Source organism: Rhincodon typus, chromosome 25, assembly GCF_021869965.1.
Source record: "Rhincodon typus isolate 14 chromosome 25, sRhiTyp1.1, whole genome shotgun sequence".
NCBI lineage: Eukaryota > Metazoa > Chordata > Chondrichthyes > Orectolobiformes > Rhincodontidae > Rhincodon > Rhincodon typus.
The window spans coordinates 38,576,462-38,604,400 of NC_063356.1; the positions used below are offsets into that span (position 1 = coordinate 38,576,462).

General features: G+C 42.2%; 1 protein-coding gene across 1 annotated transcript in view; it reads left to right on the top strand.

Annotated features, from left to right (window-relative positions):
* LOC109918782 (F-actin-monooxygenase MICAL3-like) overlaps positions 1-27,939 on the top strand; it is a 46,274-nt gene that overhangs the window by 10,397 nt on the left and 7,938 nt on the right. Inside the window, exons 5-16 of the mRNA XM_048611845.1 lie at positions 117-198; positions 1,820-1,967; positions 3,374-3,564; positions 3,665-3,774; positions 4,478-4,636; positions 5,260-5,440; positions 8,044-8,132; positions 12,423-12,474; positions 14,038-14,163; positions 15,873-15,980; positions 19,691-19,779; positions 21,876-23,076. Of these exons, the coding sequence (XP_048467802.1) occupies positions 117-198; positions 1,820-1,967; positions 3,374-3,564; positions 3,665-3,774; positions 4,478-4,636; positions 5,260-5,440; positions 8,044-8,132; positions 12,423-12,474; positions 14,038-14,163; positions 15,873-15,980; positions 19,691-19,779; positions 21,876-23,076 (2,536 nt within the window). The remainder of the gene's footprint in view (positions 1-116; positions 199-1,819; positions 1,968-3,373; positions 3,565-3,664; positions 3,775-4,477; positions 4,637-5,259; positions 5,441-8,043; positions 8,133-12,422; positions 12,475-14,037; positions 14,164-15,872; positions 15,981-19,690; positions 19,780-21,875; positions 23,077-27,939) is intronic.

Genomic DNA, 27,939 nt, shown 5'->3' on the forward strand with positions numbered 1-27,939 from the left:
CCAGCTCCACGCTGTGTTACCTACAGAAGGGGACACATTTTAGAATATGACCATTCGATTATGTCACACCCAAGACACTGAATAATTTGTTAATTCATTTGTCCGCTTTACTTAAGGTACAACATCTGTATGATGCAGGAAGGAGCACAGCTACAGAGAAGGATACCAGCCAGACAAAGGGGACAATGCAACGCAGTGGTAAGACACAAAGTGAAATCATTTCAGATGGAACGTTTCAAAATGGTCAAATTCCCTCACTTTTGTTTAAAAAATTGTATTGTATTCTTCTTCCTGACATTTTATTATACCTGACCTTTGACAGTCCATCTTGATATGTTGTTCTGTCATAAAAGATACCTAGGCAAAGCCTAGCCCTGTGCTCCTTTTCCAGAGATAGTCATGAGGTAATTCCCAGGAGCAGGTAACATGGCTGATTTTCCCTGCATTTCCACAGTGACATGTCAGACTCACTATTTACCACCCTCCGAAATCATATTGTTATTTTTCTCAGGGAGTTTCTCATCTCTGGGATGGGAGTTTATGAGGAAAATTTGAACAGGTTAGATCTACAAGTTTAAAAGAATGAGAACTGATCTTATCACAGCATACAAAAGGCAATCTGCCAAGGTGGATGCCAAGCAGGATGGCTTTCATTTTCTAAGGGAGACTAGAACTAATGGACACAGTTTAAGAGTAAGAGATTTTCCCTTTAAAGTCAGAGGTGAGGTGATTTTTGTTCCTTTGAGGGGTGTTAATGATTGGAGCCAGCTGGATCTTGTTGACTGCGAGGTGCCTGATTGGTGTTGTTAACCTGGGCAAATCAGAAAAGCCTTGGCTGGTACAGTATAAACAGGGGATGTAGACTCTCCTTAGGTGAGGGGATTGACTCTGAGTTGGTTGGCCAGCCATCCATAGTCAGTGTACTATGCACAAGTAAATAAAGGGTGACTTTGGAGATGGGATACTGGCCTCTGCTGTTATTTCAGTTAGTGTGTGAAATTCCCTTCCACAGAAAGCACTGGAAGCTGGGTCCTTGAATTTACAAAAGACTAAGTTCAATAGTTGTTTGATAAATGAGGGCTGTGAGGAAGGGGGATTGTGGAATTGGTGGGGCAGACAGGAAAGTGGAGTTGAGACCACAATCCAATCAACCATGATCTTACTGAGTGCTGGAGCAGAATTTACAGAATGGCCCCTAGGTCCCACATTCAGTTACACTGCAGAGCTTGCTTTGTACTGTATGTACCAGTGAGGAATACAGCTGCACTCAGCAATCCCAATTTCACTGCTTGGTCTGTGCTGAGTTTACCAGTTCCAACCAAGATGAGAGTGGAACCACTGCAGTGAACCTTGTTACTTTTGTGTGTGAGGTGGGGTATGACATTTGGCTTAGTCAGATGTGAAAAGTTGGTGCTTGTGGGTCAAGAGACCATCACTCTGCCTGCTTTTCTGTCTGTTTCACTTCAAGTATAAAACCAGTGACAATTCATTAATGCCTGACCTGCAATGCCAACCAATGTGACTTGCACATGCTGTGTGTGTGTGTAAATGTGTGCATGAACTTCCATGTGCACCTGTGTATGTGCGTACACCTATGTAATAAGCAGCTACAATGCCTTTATCTACCAAGGCACTGAGGGAACTACATTCTGTGAAAACATGATGAAGAAAATGATATATGTTATTCTCTGTAAGGTGCAGAGGTTCATAGAGAAATTGACTAGATATCAGTCAAAACCAGAGCATTTCTTGAGTGCTTGTGCTGTTCTCAACATGACTTTGACTGAATACTGAGGTTGACTATGAGTGCTTCTTGTAGATTCCTGTGTGGGTTACGAAGAGCTCCTGAGCTGGTGTCAACAGCACACGAGAAGCTATAGGAATGTAAAGGTCGTTGACCTGACAACGTCCTGGAAGAGTGGCTTGGCATTGTGTGCGCTGATTCATCATTTTCGGCCAGACCTTATGTGAGTAGTAGCAAGATAATAATGAATGTGATATTTCTACCTTTTGTCTGTCCTTGGTGATGTCATACATTGAGGCTCCAACAAAATCGAAAGTTTAGCAAATCATGTCACCAGTGTCCTTACCAGAATTCATTCCTCAACCAACATCACTAAAACAGATTAATCTCCTCAGTAACCTGAGGGCTGTTTTTGGGATCTTGCTGTTCCCAGGTTGGATTACATATCGGCCCACACTACCACAGCAAGCACGTTTTGACAGTTGTAAGGCAATTTAAACTGCCCTCTGTTTGTGAGAGGCATTGAGAATGTTTTCATTCCTCGTATAGGTACCTGAGCTTACTGATCTTGAATCGTTATGAGATTAGCAAAGAAAAGAGTTACACTGAAAGAACTTGCATTTATACAGCACTCTTATGTCCTTGGGACATACCAAAACCTGATGTTGTAATGAAGGAATTCACTTGAAACGTAGTCACATGTTGTGTAGGTTGACAGTAGTTCTATATTGATGGATTAAATGGCTAGTCAATCTGTTTTGGGGATCATTGGGTGATGGAGGAATTAGGAGAACAATCAATTATTTTAAGTGCTGTGCACTGTATAGGAATTAGGCACTGCACTGGAGTGTTAGCCTGGATCATATGCTCAAATCCCCAGAGCCAGCCTTGAACCTACAATCTTCTGGTTCAGAGGTGGAAATGCTGTTGACTGAATGGGGCTGGCATTAGTAAAGGAGACAGAGCTGTCTCTGACCCAGAAATAGTTGTATCCATCATGGGCTCTTACCAAGGTGTAGATGCACCAGGATTCCATTGGATCCTCAGGCTATTGAGCTCCTATTAATGATTGTGAGGCCAGCTGGTGTAAAACAAGAGACCAAAGTGTCCCAACAAACAAGTGTCTGAAAGATTCATCTTCAATTTTATAACCTCATCAGTCATGTAGATAGAATCTACCAATCAGAAGTTGTGAATGCCCTACATCCTGTTCTTACGTTCCTTATAGCTAGAGTTGGAGAGAGTGCAGGTCAAGAAATGCATACTGCAGTCATATGGCACGTTTAGCTCAGTTGGCTGGATGGTTGGCTTGCAAAGCAGTGTGATGCTAACAGTGCAGGTTCAATTCCCATCACTGGTTAAGTTACCATGAAAGACTCTTCTTCTCAACCGTTTCCTCTCACCTGAGGTATGGTGAGCCTCAGGTTATATCACCACCCATTGTCTCTCTCTCTAATGAGAGTGCAGTCCTATGGCCTGGTAAGACTATGGTGACACCACAACAACATGCAAACCTGTGTTCCACTCAGCTGATACTCCTTTGGTGTCAACTCCATCTCACAGCTATTTCAAATGTAGGAGGGTGAATAGTCTTGGCCTTGCACTGAGCTCTTTTCCTCCTTTTTCCAGTAACTTTGAGAGTCTTAAAGAAGAATCTGTTGCTGAAAACAACCAACTTGCATTCAATATCGCAGAAAAAGAGTTTGGAATCTCACCAATAATGACCGGGAGAGAAATGGAAGTAGCTACCAGCCCTGACAAGCTCAGTATGTTCATGTACTTGACCCAGTTCAATGAGTTCTTCAAGGACATATCTCCTGGTGAGTTTGTGTTGAAATATCCATTGATCTCAGAATATTCCTGAATTACACAGCCAGGTCTCCGGTTATGTGTAGAATTTCTGCTTCTTTTCTCTCTCAGAGCTCCAAGATGTCAATAAAAGGAAGATAATGACCTTGTCATCAGCCAAGTCGGCGCTCTTGTTCCTCAGTTCCCTCCGGAAAAACGTGGCAAACAAACGAAGCTCAGTGGTAAAAAAAAAACAAGTTAATTTTTGGGGGCTTTTGAGGCCTAGTGACTGCCAGAGGCCATGAAATGATGATGCACATTAATGGTCAGGCATTCATTCATAGTTACTCATTACTCAATGGTTACACCTTCTCTTGCTACCATGGAGAGCTCACAGACAGAGATGCCTCTGCAGCTCCATGCCATCCCAGTCACAACATCCTTGTGCCCCCCCGCCCCCCTGGGGTCTTCCTGATTGGCCCTTACCAGCCCCACTCCGGCCTTACCTCCTCGTCCGTTCTGCAGTTCCAGCAATGGCCACTTCTTCTCGTGGCGCTGCAGGAACTGGAGAGCTGCCTTCGAGCTGATTGGCTGACAGCTCGAGGAGAACGGGGCATGGAGTTGGTAGCTTTGACCTGATGCAGTGAATTGTTTCGTGACCGTGGACTGTAATGGTTCAACAAGGTGACTTACCACCACTTTTTCAAGGGCAATTAGAGATGGACAATGAATACTGACCCAGACAGCGATGTTCACATTGCGTGCATAAATAAAGAAAATAAAAATCCTGGTTATGGCTTCTTGAGCCAGAATTTTTAACATGTGGGGGGGGAGAGCATAGGTGGGACAGTGTCATCACCTAATACATAAAATCCAGCCCAATGTCTCTGTGGATTTAATGACTAAAACCTCACATTGAAAAAAAAAATCTCAATCTGTGTTTAGTCAGATGCTGAATCAGAACAATTACTGAAGGATGACCCAAATGAGACTTTGACCCTGCCATCGTCAGCACTTTCACCGCGGAAGAATGAGAGCAGCAACTCGCAAACAAAACAATTCCAGGAGAAGCACGATGGGGAACCAACTAATGTTAAAAGACAGGTCAGTACCTCAACATCCAGTACCTATAACCTGGTCTGGATCCAATCCCTCAACTCCAGGATATGTCAAATATATTGTCCTGTATTCTCCAAGTGAAATGTATTGTTACACACTTTGCGTACCTCACAGACTCTTACAGAATAGGATGCCACTTAACACATCATACCTCCCTGAACAAGAGTTGCAATTATTTGCAGCCACTTTCCCCAGATGGTCTACAAATGTTTGCTTTTCAAGTGTATTTCCAGTTTCCATGCATTGGTACAAATGGTAACAACTAGTGCCTTCAAAAACCACCTTTTCATTGCTGCTATAGTCCATTTGCTGTTTGTCTTAAACAGTGCTCTGTAGTTACTGACCCAGCTAAAGTGAACAGTGTCCCAAATTCACACCCATGTAGAAACTGGAGCCAAAGTCCAGTCCAAAATGGTTGGTGACACTATCTGTATATCAGGTGACAAATGGTATGTGTGTGATCTACTGGCATTGTGTTATATTAATATGGTAAGGTGCACAGTATATTGATCACAGAGTGCATTATATACATACATGCAAGATGCAAAGCAGCCCTTGATCGATCTTGTTCACTGATGTAGAGTGTGCTTTGTATGTCTGTGTCTCAGGGCTCCTTCAGACAGGCATCAGGCCCCAGCAGCAGTGAGGTTTGTTACTTCTGTAAGAAGCGGGTTTATGTGGTGGAACGCTTCAGCGCCGAGGGACAGTTCTTTCACCGCGGCTGCTTCATGTGCCACCAGTGTGGCAAAACCCTGCGGCTCGGGAACTACGCTTTCAACAGAAGAGATGGCAAGTACCCATGAGGGGCGTTTTCAATACCGGTCTATACTGTGATTGTTGAGGTGAGAGAACCACAGCACATTCCATCACAGCTAGCCTGTTCCCAGGGAACGCTGTTTAATGTTAGAGTAAAGCTGCCTTGGCCTCGCCCTCATCAGCCCCATTATCAGGGACCTGGCCTTGCTGCACTAGGAGATCATTTGTTACTCCGTGTCCAATTGTCAGTGCACACCACACGTCAGTTTTGTGCTCTAGCACCATGCCTACCAGAATCCAGATTATAATTACCCAATTTCAGTTGATACTTACCACTGGAGGAGGCTTTGATCATGCCACACTTGGCTACATTTAAACAATGGCTCCCATGATGGCAAGCTACCATTTATCCCTTGCTACAGCTTTGTAATGATTTACAAATATATTCTGTTTTGGAGATTGAACATGAAGGCTGATTCTATAAATTGTAAGATTCGACGTTTCTGGGGATTATTTTCACTCTTTCAACGTCAACATTCAGCCCTCTCAAGTCATGAGCAGCATGATTTTGTTGGAGAGAAACGTTTCCTACTGTCATTCTCAACAGGATTATTGTCTCTTTCTCAAAAACAATACCGACATTATCAGTGTGCAATTTTTTTTCTATCTGCAAGCCAACCATCACCTCTATGAGGTAAACACAGTCTAATTTTTAGACTGCAAGATGGGCTTACTTGGAGAGAATGAGGGGTGATGTGGATGGTGAGGCCTACAGAACGTCGTCAGTCTGACTCTGATTTCCCACACACTCCTGGACCACCAGCAGTTTACAGGTGACCAAAAATCCAGAAAATTCCCAACCAACTTAGCTTCTTTCTGGGGGCTTCCCTGTTGAAGTGGCATTAGGCTCAATAACAGTTGTAGATTTCCCATCTGGAGGTAGATTTCCCAACTCGGGCTAAAGTTCTTCCCTCCCTTTTCGTCTTCTCCCACCGCCTTGCAGTTTTTTTTTGCAGGGCGAATTGTGTAACATTTTAGAAGAGTCAGCATGTGGACACTGGGCAAAATGGCCACATCTGTGCTTTGTCATGTTATCATTTTCAATGCTTTTGGGGAAGATCAAGGTGACTACAACATCAGATAGTTACAGAGTCAATCACAAACACTGATCAGTGAAGAGCAATAGGAATTGTCAGTGTTAAGGAATCCCGAGAGGAATTTTTTAAAAATTCACTCATGAGACTTGTGTCACTGGCTGAGCCAACACTTATTGTCCTAGTTGCCTTTGAGAAGGTGGCGGTGAGCTGTGTTCTTGAACTGCTGCAGTCTGTGTGCAGTAGGTAGACCCACAATTCAATACAAGCCAATATCTCCAGTGTCAGTCCACACGCCCTTAGTTTAAGTGCAAGCCCAGCACTGAGGGCAGGATTTTCAGGCCCCATGTCAGTGAATGGAGCTCACAAAATTCTCAAGACTGGCCAGCATAGAAGTTTCTTTGCCCTGTTTGTGGCTTGGGTCATTTTGGGCAAGTGAGTTTGGGGCTAGCAGGTCTGCTAGCACGAGACGGATGGCCAACTAGTTTCATTGAGACATTGGTTAAAGTTCGGTGCAGGAGGTTGACTGGGACCTCCTGTTACCCAGTGTGAATGGAGGCAGGCACATTATAGCAGGCCAGAGGATCAACACTGCAGGTATCTCTACACAGCTTGCTTGCCTGCACGGGTGAGGGTACAGCAAAGGGCCAGTGGGCTTTCCTTGATAACCTACCTCTTTCCCCTGTCTCTCCCAGGTTGCTCTTGTATTTTTAATATCTTTTATAGTGGCTGAGAGGCCAACTTGTTTTTGGTTTTTTTAATATCTGTTCACTTTATGAGAGTGCTGCTGACTCGGCCAGAATTTATTGCCGATCTCTAATTGCCCTCGAGAAGGGGTAGGTGAGCTAGCTTCTGGAGCTGCTGCAGTTCATTTGATGTGGCAGCACCCACAATGCTGTCAGGGAGGAACCTGTTAGAGCTTGACCAGTGGCAATGAAGGAACAGTGATATTGTTCCAGTACGTGCCCAGTTCCTTACTATTTTCTACAGCCGGGTACTCATCTGAAGCTGGAATGCCTTTGATGGACCCTCCAACTGCAAGAGCCTGTTCCCCATTCTCAATGGCCTCCCTGTTGATTAAGAGCGAGCTCTGGTCTAAATTCCAATGATAGACAGCTTCCCCGGAATTGGGTATGGATGTGGGAAACTATCCTGATCCTTGTTTCCCACCTGCAGAGTGAAAACTCTGCCCCTCCAGTTCAGGCTATTCGACCAGGTGAGCAGGGGTCAAAACCTCAGCTTTGTCTGACCAACCTTCAACCAACACCCATACATGTGGCTGTTCCAGCGGGATTCCCTGAGTAATGCTTAGGAGTGAGTGATGGTGTTACATCTCTCGTGTGTTGTGTACCTAGCTCAGTTCTAATGAGCCATTAGAGCAAGGTCCTGTCTGGTTTACACAGCTCTGATTCCCACTAGAAAAAGCATCAATTCCCAAAATCCTCAGAGCGTGAGGAATGGAGGCTAATTTGTCTAATTGAGCTTTGAAATGGAGAATTAACTTTCTGAAGAACAGATTAATCACTTACTCTTTTCTCTTAGGGAAATTCTACTGCACACTTCACTACAACGGTTTGCATGGCTCCAATCAGAGTAATTTAGAGAAAACAGCTCCAAGGCTCATAAATGAGGTAGTGTTTTAAATTATGAATTATAATTTCAGTTGCTGCGCAGAATGAGTTATCACAATCTGGTTTAAATTGCAAATTGTCCTCTGTCTGGCTGCTTTCCTTATGTAACATTTGTACCATAATTTTTATTGCTTTTGTGAGAATTTAACTTTCAAAACACTCTAGATTAAGCTCTGTACCAGATGAAGAGCACTGACTACATAAGAACTCAGGCTCTGTCCACTCCCTGAAGAGTCCTGACCACAGTAGGTCTGTCTGCTCAACTAAAAAGCGAAGGGTTGTAAATGCTGGAAATTTGAGATGTAACCAATGTTAGAAATACGCAACAGGTCAGTCATTATAAATACAGAGAACTTTCAGGGCAGTGTTTCGAACAGGGTTACTGTGGCAGTGCTGAAACCTCACACTTTCCCAGTTCCTCTGATAGCTACAACAGGATATTTCAATAAAAAAAAATTAATGACATTTCAGAATGAAAGTCCTAGTATATGTGCAGCTTCAACAGCACTCAAGAAGCTTGACACTTGATAAAGCAGCCCGCTTGATTGGCACTACATCCACAAGCATCCACTCCCTCCAACACCGATGCTCAGTAGCAGCAGTGTGTACCACCTACAAGATGCACTGCAGAAATTCACCAAAGATTCTTAGAAAGCACCTTCGAAACCCATGACCACTTCCATCTAGAAGGACAATAGTAGAAGATACATAGGAACACCACCCCCTGCAAGTTCCCCTCCAAGCCACTCACCATCCTGACTGGGAAATATATCGCTGTTCCTTCACAGTTGCTGGGTCAAAATCCTGGAACTCCTTCACTCAAGGCATTGTGAGTCTGCTTATTCCATATAGACTGCAGCAGTTCATTCAGGCAGCTTACGACCTTCTCAAGGGCAACTAGGGACGATCGATAAATATGATGCCCGTATCCTCTAAGTAAATAAAAAGAAGACGTGGTAAAGTCTTAAATAGTCACGAGATAGAGTGGGAACTGGCCTGAACCAGCATCTGGGAAAAGTAGCTGTCTTATCAATGACTACTATCATGTTAGATTGTGGTAGATATATTCCTTACACCTTTTTACTTCAGACTATGGCAAGTTAGACCAGAAGACTCAATTTTAGCTGAGTTTAATGTAAAATTAAAGCAAATATATTCGGTAACAAAACTGATTTGTATTCGTATATTTTTGAACAGCTTTATCCTGATTCAAAGTAGTTATTTCTGAAGCATAGTTTCTGTTATGTAGGCTAGTTCAACTTCCAACCTGCACACAACAAGATTCCCCACAAGCAAAAGTGAGATTGATTCCCAGATGAATAAATTCAGGAATAAATGCTATTTGTCTCTGAGAACACTCCATGCTCCATTCGTAAAATCTGTCATGGAGTCTTTATCAAGCAGTTGGCCAGGGAGATTATTTTAAATTCTCATCTGAAAGCTTTTAACAAGGAATAACACTCATAAAATGCTACATATGATCCACTTTTTCCATATGCCTCAGATATATGGACAATGAATAAAAATCTCTGGTTGAAATGGAGACTTTTGAAATATGGATGCTAACATATACTAAAAATTCAATATATAGACCATTAAGACAAATTAAGAGGTACTTGAAATTGCAAAAGCCAAAAGAACTCTGAGGAATGACACCCAGGAAAGAAAATGTCAGGAATTTGGCCATTTGATGTAAGCTGAAAAGTTGCAAAGACCTCTTCTCGAGGTTGAAGGAAGGGCTACAGCAAGGTGGATCAACCCAAGGCTCATGTATCACGAAAAGCTAGCATCCAAGCTCCGTAGGTAATAGGGAAGGAAAATGGAGTGTTATTCAAAGGGGATGGAATATAGCGGTTTTCTTAAAACTTTACAAGGCTCTAATCAGACCACAGCTGAAATACTGTGAACGGTTTTGGGCTCCTTATGTAAGGAAAGATATGCTGGTATGGGAGCCTGTCAAGAGAAGGTTCACTCAGCTGATCCCAGGTATGGAGGGACTGTCTTATGAGAGGAGGTTGAGTAGATTGGGCCTGTGCTCATTGGAATGTAGAAGACTGAGAGGCGACCTTATTAAAACAGAAAATTCTTAGTGAAACTTGACAGGGCAGGAAAGGTTATTTCTTCATATGGGAGAGTTGAGGACCCGACGACACAATTTCAGAATAAGGTGTTTCCCAATTATGTCAGAAATGAGGAGGAATTTCTTCCCTCTAAGATGGGAGAAAAGAGAGGCAAGGAATGATTTTTTTCTGAAGAGGGGTCTAGACCCGAAACGTCAGCTTTCCTGCTCCTCTGATGCTGCTTGGCCCGCTGTGTTCATCCAGCTCTACACCTTGTTATCAAGGAATGATTAGGAATGGTCAGCACGGTTTTGTGCAAGGGAAATCATGTCTCACAAACTTGATTGCGTTTTTTTGAGGAAGTAATCAAAAAGATTGAGGGCAGAGCAATAGACATTGTTTCCATGGACTTCAGTAAAGCCTTTGATAAGGTTCCGTATGGTAGACTAATTAGTAAAGTTAGATCACATGGGATTCAGGGTGAGCTTGCCAATTGAATACAAAATTGGCTGCTCGGTGAGAGACAAAGGGCGGTGGTGAAGGGTTGTTTTTCAGATTGGAGGGCTGTGACCAGTGTAATCCACAGTATAGCGTTCACTTTTGTTTGTCATTTATATAAACAATTTGGATGATAATATGGGCGGCATGGTTAGTAAGTTTGCAGATGACATCAAAATTTTAGGTATAGTTGTCAGTGAAGGAGGTTATCTAAGGTCACAAAGAGATCTTGATCAGTTGGGTCATTGGACTAAGGAGTCTAATGTGGATAAATGTGAAATATTGCATTTTGGTAAAACAAACAAGGGCAGGACTTGTACAATTAATGGTAGAGCCCTGGCTATTGTTGTAGAATAGAAAGACCTGCGGATCAGGTACATAATTCTTTGAAGTTTGCTTCACATGTAGACAGGGTGGTTAAGAAGGCATTTAGAAGGCTTGCCTTCATTGCTCACCTTTGCGTATATGAATCGGGAGGTCATGTTGAGGTTATACAGGACATCGGTGAGGCCTCTTCTGGAATACTGTGTACAGTTCTGGTCACTCTGCTGTAGGAAAGATATTAAATCAGAGATGGTTCAGAAAAGATTTGCCAGGATGTTACCAGGAATAGTGTTTGTGTTTTAAGGAGAAGCAGGATAGGCTGCATGAGAGGCAATCTTATTGAGGTTATAAAATCACGAGGGGTGTAGATTAGGTGAATAGCAAAAGTCTTTTCCCTAGGGTTGGAGACTTCAAAGCTAGGGGGCATAGTTTTAAGGTGAGAGGAAAAGGATTTAAAAAAGGACAACCGTTTTTACACAGAAAGTAGTTTGTATGTGGAATGAATTTCCAGGGGAAGTGGTGGATACAGGTACGTTTACAATGTTTAAAAGATATTTGGATAAGTACATGAATAGGAAATGTTTGGATGGAAATGAGCCAAATGCAGGCTGGGTGGGACTACTTTAGTTGGGAAACATGGTCGGCATGGATAAGTTGGACTGAAGAGTCTGTATCTGTGCTGTATGACTCTGACTCTCAGAGGGAAGTGAATCCGTGGAACCTGTTCAGGTTGCGATATTAAGTATTTTCAAGGCTGAGATAGGCAGATTTTTAATCAGTAAGGAAATCAAGGGTAATGAGGAGAAGTCAGAAGGTGAAGTTGAGGACTATCAGATCAGATATGATCTCATTGGATGGTGGATCAAATTCAATGTGCTGAATGGCCTACTTCTGCTCCTACATCTTGTGGTCTTAATTGGATGATGGATGTCACAGTGGTTATTAATGACCTACAGTGGATGTGTGAGGATGGTTCAAGATAGATAAGTGTGGGACACCATGACAATAGATCTCCTGGCAGGAGCTAGTTATAGGCAGCAGCAAAATCTCTGACAATTAACTAACGCCTTTAGACTGTGTGCTCACATACTGCAGTGCGCAGTTCCTTCTTTCGAATGATTCATCTCTGGTCTCACCTACTAGGTCTGGAGTTAGAAATAAAGGCATCTACAAAATGGAACACAATAGTAGGCTTAGAGTTTGCAGGGACTGGAAAAGAAGGGCCCAGTGACAGAGTCAGTGTATCAGAGAAACCAGCTTCACTGGAACACAAGGAAAGAACAGACTTCAATTGGAGCCACTGGACAGAGATATTTGAATGGGAGAGTTAAGGTACAGGATGCATGGGTTCTGGAGAACCAAATAGATTTTTTTTGTCCATAGATTTTCTTTTGTTTTGATTTGATAGGATGTTTTGGATGAAGAAACGATGCAGGGGAGCGCTGTGGAAATGCGTGCAGGTAAATGACTGTTTCTCCTTAATAAATGCTGGGTACTATTAGAATGTGAATAATTTTGATAAACAGTATTGATGACATTCCATTAGCCAGTCTTCAGACCTCACTGCAATCATCTGTCAGATGTGGTCTCCTTCTGATTGGCTCACTAGTTGAATGGATGATATACAAATGCACAGATGTTCCCAAATTGGAATTATACAGAGGGATGACCTCAGCTGAGGCAGGTAATGAAGCCAGGCTCTTTGATGTCTGCTAGTGCCAGTTAATCAGGATCAGGATGCCTTGGCCTGCTCGCTACCCAGTGCCCCTCACTGGGACATGACCATGAGGAAATACAGGCTGAGATCAGGATGAAGCATTCATTGCTTCCCACTTACCTCATGTTACTGACTTTCTGAAATGAGATGTGAAGAGTGACCGCTTTGAGTTAGGTAAGGGATGGAAACAGTGCAGATAATTCAGGAAAGAAAAGTTAACAAATGCTGCCCAGACTCTTATCTTCTTGAAGGGAACTTTAGGTGAGAAGTGGAAGTAAAAATTAAATTTGTAACATTTCAGAGGAAACAAATCCAGTGTTAAACATCTGAACCAATTAACTGATTTTTTTATTAGGCACCACATTCCACTGTAAATGATTGCAACTTAACCATCAACTGTGTTCACTCACCAATATTGACTCACACCATCGCCAGTTTAGAAATTCTCATCCTTACATTAATTCTGGCACTGCCTCAAGTTTAAAAAAAATTCTAATCCTTATTCTGATAGCCTTGCAAAACCTCCATCACTAACACTGTATAACCTCCTTCAAATCTACAATCCTTCCTATCTCTTAACCTTCTCCAACCATACAACTCTCCCTATCTCTGTAACCCCCCCAACTCTATAACCCCCACCTCCACCTATCTTTGTAACCTCCTACAGCCCTACAACCCTTTGACTCTGTAGCTTCCTCCATCTCCACAACCCTTCCTATTGCTGTAGTCTTCTCCAGCCCTACAACACATCCCTACCTCTAACCTACCTCTAACTTCCATTAGCCTATACCCTGCCCTATCTTTGTAACCTCTTCTAGCCTCTACAACTCTCCCTATCTCTTAACTCCTCCAGCCTCTACAACTTGCCCTATTTCAGTACCCTCCTCCAGCCTCTGCACTTCTCACTATCCCTGTAACCAACTTCCAGGTCCTACACTCTTCTGTATCTCTATAACTTCCTCTGGCACATTTCTGTAACCTCCTCTCGCTGCTACCCCTTTCCCAAGCTCTGTTTACTACTTCAAGCCCTGCCATCTTTCCAATCTTTGTGCTTCTCCAATTTTGACCTGTTTGCGCAACCCTGATTCTATCACTCCCCCACTGCTACCTGTGTGCTCAGTAACCTCGGTTTGAGGCTCTTGACTTTGCTTCTTCAACTCCTCCCTTTCTACAATCTTAGGATATTTTATTGTGAGTTGCTATATGAATGTGAGTTCTTGTTGTTGACATAAATGGACTGCGCTCAATGTATAAGGTCAAGAATGCACTGAAAGCTAACACAATGCATGGCTTCTTATGTTCACAGATCACAACCCAGCAATGGGCAAGCATGGAGACATCAACTCCAAGGATGTTTCAAAAGATGAGATGGACAATGAAAATGAATGGGAGAGAGGCAATGATGATGAAGGACCAGCACCGATGAGAAAATGTTAGTCCAACAATATCATGAGGAAACAAATCCCATGAAGGATTTAGTGGGTGGGGGAAGGGAGACCACACTGGTAGCCAATCAACGCAGGCCATTTGTCTTCCTGCCTCAGTGGCCCACCTGCTGATCCGATCACCAATGGTCTGATTTTAATTGGAATTTCCAACATTTATTTTCCAGAAGCAACGTGCTTATGGATACAATTGGGAAAACACCACAGGGCAGTTACGCACAGGAAATTGTGAGGAGTTAGCAAATACCTTGGTGTCAATCCACATCCTATTAGCAGATTTAGAATATTACAGAATGTGTGATAACCAGGGGCAGGATATGATTCAGAAAGGTCACCAGGGATAAATGTAGAGGTTATTCTGTGGTACCTACAAAACTCACTACCTCAACCATCTCAGCAGATGTAAGGGAACCCCAGCAGGCCTTGGAAATGCATCGTCCCCTTACTTATCACTTGGTCAAGATCCTGATATCTTCTACTCGTGTGAGAGAGATCACCTCTCCCAGCTCTGCTTGTTTCTATAGTGCAGGGAGCTGCCTCCTTTAAAGGTAAAATGATGGAAATGGAGGGTTGACCCTACTGGCAATCCTTCTATCCTGAGAATTGGCTTATGGCTGTGCTGCCCATGGAGCTCAATCATCCAAAGAAGCCTGTAATTCATCCCTTGTGATGACCAGATACTTCGCTGGGGCAAAACAAACTAGGAAGCAGACTCAAAGTGCTGCAGATGCTGGGAACTTGAAATCAGAATGAGAAATGCTGAGAATCTCACCAGGTCAGGCAGTGTGATACATAATTAATGGGGCTATCTTGTGGAGGTATTGGAGAGAGTGTCATGGGGAGGGAGGATCTAGCCTGCTGGCTGATTATCCATCAGGATAAATCTTGATGGGAAAACCCACTGAATGACAACCTGATCAGGCAGCAGCGAGGCCACCTGCGGGCCTTTCCCCTGGAATCAAGACCCCCAGTGGGTTGAGGACCCGCTTAAAGAGAGCTGCTGGTCAGTCAGAGGCTGGAAACTCACTGAGGACACCATGTCTGCTGCTCGAATCTCTCACCTCCACCCCAAATCCCAGGGTCACAGAGAACCCAAGTCCCAGGTAAGTAACATGGTGGAGAGAGTGTGGGGCTTTTGAGGGGTGGGGGCAGGTCATTTGAAGAGGGAGGATTGGAAGCAAGGGCAGGAGTTGGATCACTTTGGGGCCTGTCCTTCCTGATGTTCAATCTTGCGATCAAGTCCTTTGGGAATTCTCCCTGTGCATCACTATCACAGCAGGGAATTCTGTATTTGAGCATCTTTAGTAGCATTTTAAATGTTAAAAAAAAATGATACCAAAGGCTGGAGTCCCTGAAGTGGTAGTTAGACATGTAGTAAGATGGATCATAGGTGTCTGTGGATGGATAATTTAAATGGCTGAATGGCCTTCCTGTCCTGCAATAATCCTTGTAAGCTTTGTCAATATTAAGTAAAAGAAGAATGATTGAATCTACTTGCACTTAAAATTGGTATCTTCAGATATAGAGAAGTATGTATTACGCTAGGACAGTCTTCTAATCTTTAGAAAGGCCATTCTCCTGATGACTGGGTGACGTTTCTCCCAACTGAATATTATAGCAGTTAAGATGTCTGTTTCAATGCACTGTGTACTAGCAAGTTTGGCAGTAACTCTTTGTGTCTTTCTTATTTTCACAGATGAAGAAGAAGATATAATTGAAGGTCTTCAAGTTGAGAAGGAAGATGAAGAGCAAGGGGTGGAGAGCTCTAGCCAATGCAATGAAGAAGACCCATTGACGGAAGAAGGTGAGTCCTGCAACATGAGAAGAAACAGATCACGTTCAGATCAAACTAACACACGAGGGATCTGATGATCCAATCTGATAAGTGACCTCGGACCCGCATGTGAGCTTCATAGGTTGATAACCAAGGCTTAACAATCTTTAGGGGCCAGGGGTCTGACTGATATTCAATAGAGTCCACAATATAAAGCTGCCCTATTAATTGGGGCAACAACTATTACCTATTGTTTGGCCAGGTGGGTACCAACAGCTTCAAAGTATTATTTAGGGTGCAGCTCAATCGAACATACTGTTTGAGACAAGAGAAGATTAATGCTTCAGTCAGCCACTTCCGATAACGTATCAGATAGGTTTATACACAGAACAGGTCAAACACTCTCAGGGTAAATTAGTTTGGTGGGAGTTCTTAATGTGGTTTGTTCTCACTGGTGATGACACAGCATGTTATTGGTACTCATTATGGAGGAACTGATGAACTGTCCTAAAGCCAAACTGATCATGTCAATCTCTTATCAAAACAGATTTGAAAATTTGATTTCAGAACCTTATTGAATACTCTTATGCGCTGAGTAAAAAAAATTTTCAAATGTTAGGAATCTGTGTGAGAACAAACCATGTGAAGCCAATGGTCGAGTTACAAAAACAGCTTGATTCCCTGGTATGAAACCCCGTCTCAAACAGCACCATCTCGAGTGTGGATGTGGATAGTTGGAAGGTTGGGGGCTGCCCCAGTTGTGCCGCAGCACACATTTTCTGAGCTTTTTGTTTTGCTTTCAAAACTGCCGTAGATCAACTTGGAGGTAAAGTTGGTGATGATTGCCTGAGAAAGGAAAACTGGATGGGGTGTTCAATGATTTGCCACTATCAGGTTTGCATGAAATGTTAGTTTCAGATCACTCATCTGACATACACTTCTTGTCACAGTTCAGGCTTTCTCCCAAGTTATTCATTTTGTGTTTACATTTAAAGTAGCAGTTTACTCCTCTGAGCATAGACCCTCACATGTGTCTTAATGCTGCAGACACTCAATCACGTTATAACTATGGTACATCACACTAAAAATCACACATGATCATCGCTGCACTTTCCTGTCTTATTTATTCCAGAGACAATGAGTATTTCTCCATAGAAGAGCATATTGCTGGCTAAAACTATTCATTGAATTTATTTCCAAGTAGTATCATCATATAGAAGCAATAAACTGTCACAATGCTGACATTAAAATTAAATGAATCAAATCTACAAAGGATTACAGTATTCTTTCTTAGGTAGTTCTGGTTAGATTTTTGCTGTGTATTGAACTCCGTGCTAGCCTTAGCCAAGTCCTTCAAAAGTGGCAATCATTTCACCCAATATGGCCACCTGCAATGTGACTTGCAATTTGTGTGCCCTGTTTATTAGTCACTGTACAGTGAAGAAAAACAGCGCAAGGTATAGGTCTGACGAGAACAGGGCAAGTTGCTGTAATGCCTGAGGTGTATTGCTTCTTTCATTTGACATTAATAAGCGTAAGCATGTCACTTACTCATAGATTAACGTAAATCTTGTGCACTCAGCTTATGTAGTTGTTTCTTCTACAGATATTCATTGCTTCTTTCTTGCCCATATGTCCTCACATTGCTGGTTAATGTTTCAGAAATCTACCACCATGGAAGAAATCTTCATTAAACGCCCTGTAAACATCCTGCCCCTTACTTTAAATCTATACCCCCTAGTCATTGACCCCTCTACTAAGGACAAAAGCTTATTTCTATCTGTGCACCTCATAATTCAGTATACCTCAGTCAGGTCCACCTCAGCCTTCTCTGTCCTAAACTAAACAACCCCAGACTATCTAGTCTCTCTTCTGAGCTGAAACATGCCAGCTCAGATACCATCCTGATGAATCTGCCTTGTATCCTGTACAGTCCGATACATTCTTCCTATAGTGTGGTGACCAGAACTACACACTGTACTCCAGCTGTGTGGCCTAACTACTGTCTTCTACGCCTCCATCATAACGTCCCTGCTCTTGTATTCAATGCCTTAACTAATAAAGGCAAGAATGCCAAATGCTGCTGTAACCATCTTATCTACCTGCCCTGCTGCCTTCAGAGATCGGTTGATTATGTATACCAAGGTCCCTCTGATCCTGTGTACTTCCTAAGTTCTACCATTCAATGTCCGCTCCCCTGCCTTGTTAGTCTTCCCAAAGTAGGTCACTGTACACTTCTCTGGATTAAATTACATTCCTCCATACAGACCATCTTGACCAGCCCATCTGTATTGTCCTGTAGTGTAAGGCTTTCCTCCTCATTGTTTACCATGTTGTCTGCAAACAACTGATTAAACCTCCTATATCAATATAATTACTGTATACTGCAAACAGCAAGAGACGAAGCACCAAACCCTACCGTATGCCACTGGACACAGATTTGGACCACATGCTTGCATTACCAATTTAGGTTTTCATCTTCATCTTTTGGCAACATTTTCCAGATCTTTTTTTTCTCTCTGAGACATGAGAATGTAATATAGACAGAAAGTACTGTCTGGCAGCCTCTCAAGAGGAAACATTAACCACTGTCAACAGATATTGCTGGACCTCTTGACTGTTCTCCAGCATTATCAGTTTTATTTCAGGATCTGCGATATTTGCTTTTCCTTTTTTTTTGTCTGCTCAATATCCAACTACAGAATTAGCCAAGACTCTCTGCTGGGTCATTTGTCAGTAACCCTGCTTGAATAATATTTTCAGAAATCACATGGCACCAGGTTATAGTCCAATAGGTTTATTTGAAATCACAAGCTTTCGGAGCATAGCCCCTTCATCACCTGGTTCCATGTGACTTCTGACTTTGTCCACCCCAGTCCAACACTGGCACCTCCACATCATGAATAATATTGTGTCACCCCATTGTTCTTTAGTACAGAAATTGAGTATTCCTGAAATTAAATAATTGAGATTGTTAGTGGTGAATGTGTATTGATGACATGAAAGAAAATGTGGGCATTTGCGAGAACAATTTGAGATGGGATGAAACAAATATACTGTTTGTGGTCCAGAATTTCTTTGGCTTCCAAAGGAAATCCCAACTAATGATGCTGGAGAATCCATTAAAAATATCAGAAGTGGGACTGATGTATTTTTATGGAGTTTTTGGAGGCTGATCAGCCACAATTTCATTCAATGCTGAAAGGGGCTGAATGGTTTTCTCCTGTTCTTGTGTCCTTGCAGCCTGATGTCAGCTCATGGTCATAATCTACTTCTGAGTTTCAGTCAAAGGATGCAAGCTTTGTTCTGAAGCCTTTACTGGTCTGTTTATTGAATCCAAACACAGCTGTAACTTTAATCTCCGTTGAGTTCAGAATTCCTCTTTTGTGTTATCTTCTCTTCCCTTTTCCTGGATAACCCAATGATCAAACCACTCTCAACCCGAGGAGTGGGTAGTTAATCCGTCCCTTGCCATCTGAAAGCAGCTGCTAGAATTTGTCAAGGAGCGGTCCAGTCCAGCCAGCTGGCACTTGCACATCACTCCCCCAGTACGGCTGAGATCAGGAACATAGAGAATTGAATATTGCAAAATCACATCCTACTTCCCTGTAGCAAAAGCACACCAGAGCTCCAGCTGCTGCACTGTCACTGGCTATTATTCTGTGACATAACAGTTTCAAATGCATATGAAGGTATAAACTAAGTTTGCCCCTAACGTATTCATCTACCTTTGTGATAAGGTGCTCATGAATGTGCAGAACATAGCAGAGTGCCTATCATGAGGCATCTTACATCACCTGGCAAGAGCCCTGCATGGGATACGGATCAGGTACCATCTTATTCAGCGCTTGCTATTCTTGTGTCAGGATGCTTTGCGATTCAGTGTACTGCTGAGAGTATTATATTGGGTCCAGTAAAATACTTTAGATAGCAAAGTATGAGCCTTGTGAATGAAGCATGTGCTGTGATATGATTTGAAATGACGCTAACTCTGTTTTACAGAATACTAACGATTGAGAAGGCATTATAATGCCCACCACTTAAAACTGCATCTACATTTAAAATTAGCAGCTGCTTATATTGGCCATTAGTTACTCGCATTAACATCAAGCTTCTGCTTAAAGTGTGTCTCGTGCTCTGCTGGCTTTAGGCATTAGGAGCTGTGTTTAGTTTCCATTTCACATTTTGTTAAGATGCTCTGAATGCAGAAGTCATATCAATTAACTTTTTCATGTATTTACACCCTTCTAATTTGCTTAACTTTTCCTGCATTCTTTTTCTTCTGTTGTAGACAGACTTATGAATTTCCTATGATATGTAAATAGTTTTAATCAACTAGCTAAGAAATGTTACACTTCTGGAGCAGGTGGGACTTGAAATTGGGCCTCCTGGTTCAGAGGTAGGGACACTACTGCTGCACAGGAGCCCTCCCCTATAATTTATAGATGGTCCATGATTTTGAGATGTAATTGGTCTTATTATATTGACCTTAAATTACAATTGTGTTAAATCGTTAGTCCTATGATTGAATTCAATGCGCAAATTGCATTTACACCAATGCAGCCACTACAAGCAGTGGGGAACTGCACTTTCTCACTCCAGATTGAAACAAAGAAAGATACTCGTATCATTTTTGGAGTTTGAATGTCTTTCTGAGGTTGCTACCATGAGCAACTTGGAACAGAGGTTTTGGAGAAAGTCGTTCTAGGAATTGAGACTGCCCACTTCCTCCTGTGTTGAAGATGACACTGATCCATTTCCCAGTTAGTACTGCTTTCTGAGAATGTAGTCAATGTACCAAAACAGCAAAGTTGTGTGTGTTCATAAAGAGACCACATCAATTAAGTGACACCATTAGGTGTACGTTGCTGCATCTATTACAATATCTGAAATGTATAGTAAGTGAAAAAAATTTGTGCGTTTAAGAGGAAGTTTATTCATCTGAATTACTACGTATTCTAATTACAAGAAGACTGCTACATCTTTTTCAATGTACCTGAACCATCGTCAGGCCCTCATTCTCAGTTTGAGCTGCGTGTTGTCTGCTGATTGTTGTCTCGTGCAGTATCATGCCTGTTGCACTCCTGAAAAAAGTGCAAGAACATGCCTGTTAATTGATGATCCGTGCTGCTCCCACTCCAGTGTCTTTCCTCTGTCTTTTGCAAACCTTTTGTGTCTCACTTTGTTTTACTTCTCTTGTTCTTCCAAGTTGAAAGTTTCATTTCATGAACGGCTCCTTCTTGCTGTCACGTTGAGCTTTCTCTTTTAGTCATTTCAAGATCCAAATTTCCAAACTCACTGCTTCCCTCCATCCTTGCGCTTTATTGCACTGTCAGACTTTAACACTCAAACGTGGCAATGCTTAGTCACTTTCTTTTTGTGTCCTCCTTTCAACCTTATATATTCTTACTGGAATCCTGTACAATGGACTTGGCTCCTCATCTCAACCTGCTAACTTAAAGAGCACAATGTCCCTAATTTGAATGTCAGGAATACATATGATTCCCATCACTATAAAGGCTAGTCACTATTTGCAGTGAGGTTCCGTAGACCTATTTGGAAATTTGGACAGAAGGCATTTGAAGAAATTTATTCGCGGAGTACATCTGATTATGAATCAACTTCCTATTCTTCTTTCACATTTTTCATGTTCCTCTTTGTTAGAATTAATCACTAGCCTAGAATATCTTTAACCACTGTATCGCTCAGCGTTGCTGACAATAGTATTGCAATAGGTTTTTCTATTAAACTGTCCCTAAGCACTGTTTTAACCCATTGCTCAGATAACCTCAGCATTGTCAGCCTAATTCTCTCTAATAGGCAATAAATCATAGTGAATTAAAGCAACTTCACTCACTCTGGAAATGCCCCATTTCTAATGATCCATTGTTTTTGTCATCTTTCCATTCTTGTGAAAATCCACAGGCTATTGTATCTCATACTGTGGTAAAGCAGCAGTGGCCCAGCAATGGGATGTCCATAACAGGTGGATCTAACACTGACTCCAACTTTACCGCAGGATCTGAAAGGAACTCAATGGATTACAAAAAACCAACCAGTGAAGCAGACATAACAGGTTATGGTGAACAAACACCATTCTCAACAACTGCATCTCCTCTCAGTGACACAAAAAACACATCTTTCTCTACTAAATTCCTGGGCATTCCATCTGGTAGCAACACTGAGAGTCTTGCTGTCTCTCAAAGGAGTTCAACTCCTGATAAAACGTCCAAGCCGTGTCCTGAGAATTTTGAGTCAAATGCCACTGAGAGTCTGCTTTTGTATCCTGCCAAACCCTTGGATCTGGGAGATGTCAACAGGACAAAGTATGCTGCTGATAGTAAAGGAGCCTTCCCAAATGAAAGGATAGGTGACATACCAGAGGTTCAGCCTAAGAGCGAGAATGTAGAGGATACTGAAGGGAAGATAGAATTAAGCTGCCTTTCAAAGGAACTTGCTTTGATGTATTTTGACGTGAATAAATCATCCATGGATGAGGAGGAAAGTAATTGCAACAGCCCAATGAAGAAACTTGGTCTTTCAGCATCCCTCAAACGTAAGCTAGCCAGACTGAGTGTAAGCTCAGACACTGACTCAGAAAGCCAGGAAGAGAGGACACAGCCCAGAATTCATATTGATGACACGACACAATTTGATGATGTGAAGCTTTGTCCGGGAAAAGGAGAAGCTTCTGCTGATTTTGAGCCTGGGGACTCGGACAAGGAATGGGAAATATTGGATCATCCCTCAATAGTCCTTAGCAAAGAAGACAGCAGAAGTCTGAAAGAGCAGGAGATAAAAAGTCAGGTGTATTGGGACACATCCCAGCCTGACCTGAAGGAGACACCTAGTTCAAATTCAGCTCAACTCGCACACAGCAAGAACAAACTTGAAAACCCAAAGGCTAAACGCACAGGGGAATTAGAACCCAATGGAAAACCAACTGGGAAAGATTTAGCTTCTGAAACACCAAATAAATCAAAATTGAAGTTCTTCTCTTTACCCAAACCATTTTCTCGTTTATCGAGAAGAGAGAAGAAAAATGAAGAAAAACGTGCAAGTTCTACTCCTCCTGTGGCAAAGGCAGAGATACCAACAATCCAGGTATCATCTGCTCAGAAGGAAGGTAAGGATTTTTGAGGCCTGTGTGTATGTTTGTATTCCATTTCCTAGTGATAAGGGACAGCAGGGACGGACTTCTCTGGGGCTCTGTACAGTGATACTGTAAGTGGTTTGATGAAGAACATGTTCTTATTGCACTGGTTTGTGACTTCATATGAATTACTTATCAGTGGATCGTTTGAGGCCAATATTTATAATGTTAGTCCACCCAGCAAACAGAGCAGTACTTCCCCAGTGCTAACCAGCATGAGTAACCTTAGGGTTGAATCAGTCCACTAAACATTCAGAGGCAATGCTGTTCTACTTACAGCCTTTCTAAGTATGAGATTTCCCATGCTTGTAGATAAGAATAAGTTCACAGACCACTTCTTAAAATGCAGGCTATTCATATGGGATGGAGATCAGAAAGCACTCATCATTCAGGTATCCGGGTATGAAGTGAGGGATGTGTGTTACCAAGATGGATCTGTGCTGCCAATCTTCAGTGTCTCTGCTTGATGTTGGGCAGAGAACTGGCATTCAGAGCTGCACCCCACAGAGCATACTGCCCACTGTACCCCCTAGAGCTGCCCCCAGGAGATTGCACCCTCCAAAACTGCCCCCACAGAACTGCCCTCTTCAAAAGAAGTGCCAGGTGTTGAGCACTTCTTATTTATAAAATACCATCCAGAATGTCAAAATTTATTAAACATACAATAAAGATATATTTAACAGAAACACTCAATACAAAAATTTATAGTCAGTGAACCTAAGACATGACTGTTCCAAACTTCACCAATCAATCCTTTAATCAAGTTCCAAAGCATCTGCTCCAAATTCCACTTTTTATACCTTTTGAGACATGCAGTCGATTTAGAAAAAAAGTTACATTACACAGTTATCATCCAACACTGGTTTAATTGTTTTGCCCTTGCAATTATTTTTAATGCAGTGACTTTACAAATGTGTCCTCTTTCTCAGACAGGTGCTTATCTGCAAGCCAGCCTTCAAGGACACCCTGCTAATGATGGAATAAAAGGAGATTTTCTAACTGTTCTGTATTTTTGTCTTTGAACCGAGTGAAACTTCAAACTATTAATCTGTGCCGTTCTGCATCATTTTCCTGCTTCTGAAAAGGATAACATTCTCTTCTGCAAAGCATTTTCTGAACCATCTAAAGCCTTCTGTAAAATATACATAGGGATATTCTTTAGTAAGGTTTGCTGGATTGTTTAAACTGACCACTTCTTTAAGGCCAATCTGAATTCAGCAGTTAGGTGGTCCCTACACTGAAAATGACTCCCTCACTCAAATGAAAGCTACAAATTACTGTCCCCATACTGTAAAAAAAATTCAACAGCATTTCATATTACCAAACTTAAAGACTGTGAATTCCCTGCATTTAGAATTCCCAATTTCATGTCTCCTCTTTAATTTCCCGAGCACGAAGCAGATAGTTTAAATGAGCAGCAATACAGTATATGTTTATATTCCATGTCTGTCATGTGACTAAGTGTGTCTGACACCAGTTATGCATGGCATCATTGTCATTTCATTATGTGTCCCTGATACCAAGACAATGTCACGCATCAGACTAAGCACGCGCCATTCCCGCACATTTAAAGCTATTTTAGATGGACATTTGAGAGGATGAGGCGTGTGTTGGGAATGGCATCTGAAGCTTATCTCCCCCAGCATCATTCTGATATTTAGGGTGATGGCCTAGTAATTGCGTTTTATTGCTCAATGAAGACAAGGACATGGTCATCTCCATGAGAAAGCTATCCAAGAGCTATTCTTCACTTCATTGTCTTTTTGTTAGAATTTTTATTGATACCAAATTGATATCTTATGGTGAAACACGTACAGATGATATGTATCACCTCTTTTCCCGAATGTCTTTGGTCCATATATCATATAGCTTAACACTCAGTAATGTACAACTAGGCGTATCAGAAGGGTGACCCTCAGAGAGCAGTAGCACAGATTATGAAACCGAAACCAAAGAGCTTCTTGCAGATTGGCGCTTATGATTTCCTTGCAATGATGATTTTCAGTTCTCCTGTTGTGTAAAGTTCTGCATCAGAAATTCTCATTCATAAGATCCATTCCTATTTGCTCAAATGTGATTATATGAGTAATCTTTTTGATTTTCTTCACCCATTTTCTCTGATCTTCTCTTTGAAAGAGAACAACTGTTAGGGTATAACAATGCAGAGGTACGGAGGATTTTCTGCTTAAGTTCATGTGCGAACCTTGACAGTTCATACATACTGGCTCGTTGATCCCATAGATACCACAATGGATCCTGGTTACGTTCAAACATACCATGATCCCCTGAAAGGTGATTGCACATTGATCCAAAGCAGGAACAGTAGTGTATTTATTCCCAGCCTAAACCAGAGAAACTCTAACAAATTGGGGAAGGGACTGGTGTAGTGGTAATGTCAGTAGGTTAGTTTTCCAGAACCCCCAGGCTAATGTTCTGAGGATATTGGTTCAAATCCTACCATAGTCAATGCTGAAATCTGAATTCAATAAAATCTAAATTAAAAAGCTAGAATAATGACAATTGTGTAACTGCTGTCAAATATCATAAAATCCTACCTGGTTCACTAATCCCCTACAGGGAGGAAATTTGTCATCCTTACCTGGTCTAACTAATGTCACGCCAGACCCACAGCAATATGGTTGACTATTCACTGGAGTAGTACCAGATGATTGGAGGGTGGAAAATGTCATTCCCTTGTTCTAGAAAGGGAATAGGGATAACTTTGGGAATTACAGACCAGTCAGTCTTACTTCTGTGGTGGGCCAATTATTGGAGAGGATTCTGAGAGACAGTATTTGGAAAAGCACAGTTTGATTAGAAATAGTCAGCATGGCTTTGTGAGGGGCAGGTCATGCCTCACAAGCCTTTTTGAATTCTATGAGGATGTGACAAAATGCATTGATGAAGGCAGAGCAGTGGATATGGTGTATATCGATTTTAGCAAGGCATTTGATAAGGTTCCCCATGGTAGGCTCATTCAGAAAGTAAGGAGGCATGGGATTCAGGGAAATTTGGCTGTCTGGATACAAAACTGGCTGCCCAATAGAAGACAGAGGGTGGTAGTAGATGGAAAGTATTCAGCCTGGAGCTCGGTGACCAGTGGTGTTCTTCAGGGATCTGTTCTGGGACCACTGCTCTTTATGATCTTTATATTTGACTTGGATGAGGAAGTGGAAGGGTGGGTTAGTAAGTTTGCCGATGACACGAAGGTTGGTGGCGTTGTGGATAGTGTGCAGGGCTGTTGTAGGTTGCAACGGAACATTGACAGGATGCAGAGCTGGGCAAAGAAGTGGCAGATGGAATTCAACCCAGTAAAGTGTGAAGTGATTCATTTTGGAAGGTTAAATTTGAAAGCAGAATACAGGGTTAATGGCAGGATTCTTGGCCATGCAGAGGAACAGAGGGATCTTGGGGTCCACGTCCGTAGATCCCTCAAAGTTGCTACCCAAGTTGATAGTTGTAAAGAAGGCGTATGGTGTGTTGGCTTTCATTGGCAGGGGATTGAGTTTAAGAGCTGCAAGGTTATGCTGCAGCTCTATAAAACCCTGGTTAGACCACACTTGGAATATTGTGTTCATTTCTGGTCGCCTCATAGGAAGGATGTGGAAGCTTTAGAAAGGGTGCAGAGAAGATTTACCAGGATGCTGCCTGGACTGGAGGGCAGGTCTTATGAGGAAAGGTTGAGGGAGCTAGGGCTTTCTTCATTGGAGCGAAGAAGGATGAGACGTGACGTGATAGAAATGTACAAGATGACGAGAGGCATAGATAGAGTGGATAGCCAGAAACATTTTCCCAGGGCGGAAATGACTATTACGAGGGGGCATAATTTTAAGGTGATTGGAGGAAGGTATAGGGGAGATGTCAGAGGTAGGTTCTTTACACAGAGTGGTGGGCGTGTGGAATGCACTGCCGGCAGAGATAGTGGAGTCAGATACTTTAGAGACTTTTAAGCGACTCTTGGATAGGCACATGGATGAAAGTATAATGTAGGGCATGCAGGGTAGTTTGATCTTAGTAGGATAATAGGTCGGCACAACATTGTGGGCCGAAGGGCCTGTACTGTGCTGTACTGTTCTATGTTTTATGTTTAACTGCCCTCTGGGATAACTAGGGATGGGAAATAAATGCTGGATGTGATCATGTCCCATGAATGAATTGAAAACAAATTATAACACTCCAACAACGACAGGTTTTTAGATAATGCCTTTAATATAAAGAAATGGCCGAAGGTTTTTCACAGAATTGTGAAAATGACCTGACCCAGGTGAGATGATATTAGGTTAGATGACCAGAAGTTTAGTGAAAAAGATGAGTTTGTCTTAAAGGAGGACAGTGTGGCAGAGAGGTATAGGGAGGGAATTCCAGCATATGAACAACAGTTAGTGCAGCGAGCAATGGCAGAGTGATTAAAATCAACAGTACTCAAGTAGCTGAATTGAAGGAATAACAGCGGTGTTGGAGAAACTCATCAGGGCTGGCAGCATCTGTGGTGAGACAAACAGAAGTTAAAGTTTTGAACTGAGCATTTTTTATTCATTCATGGCATGAGGGCCTTGCTGGCTAGGCCAGCATTTATTGCCCAGGACGCAGTTAAGGGTCAACCACATTGCTGTGGGTCTGGAGTCACATGTAGGCCAGACCAGATAAGGATGGCAGCTTCCTTCCCTAAAGGACATTAGTGAACCAGATGGATTTTTCCAACAATCAACAATGGTCAGCATTAAACTCCTGATTTAAGTTTTTTTAAAATTGAATTCAAATTCCACCATGGTGGGATTTGAACCCAGGTATCTAGAACATTATCTGTATCTTGGGATTGGCAGTACAGTAATAATA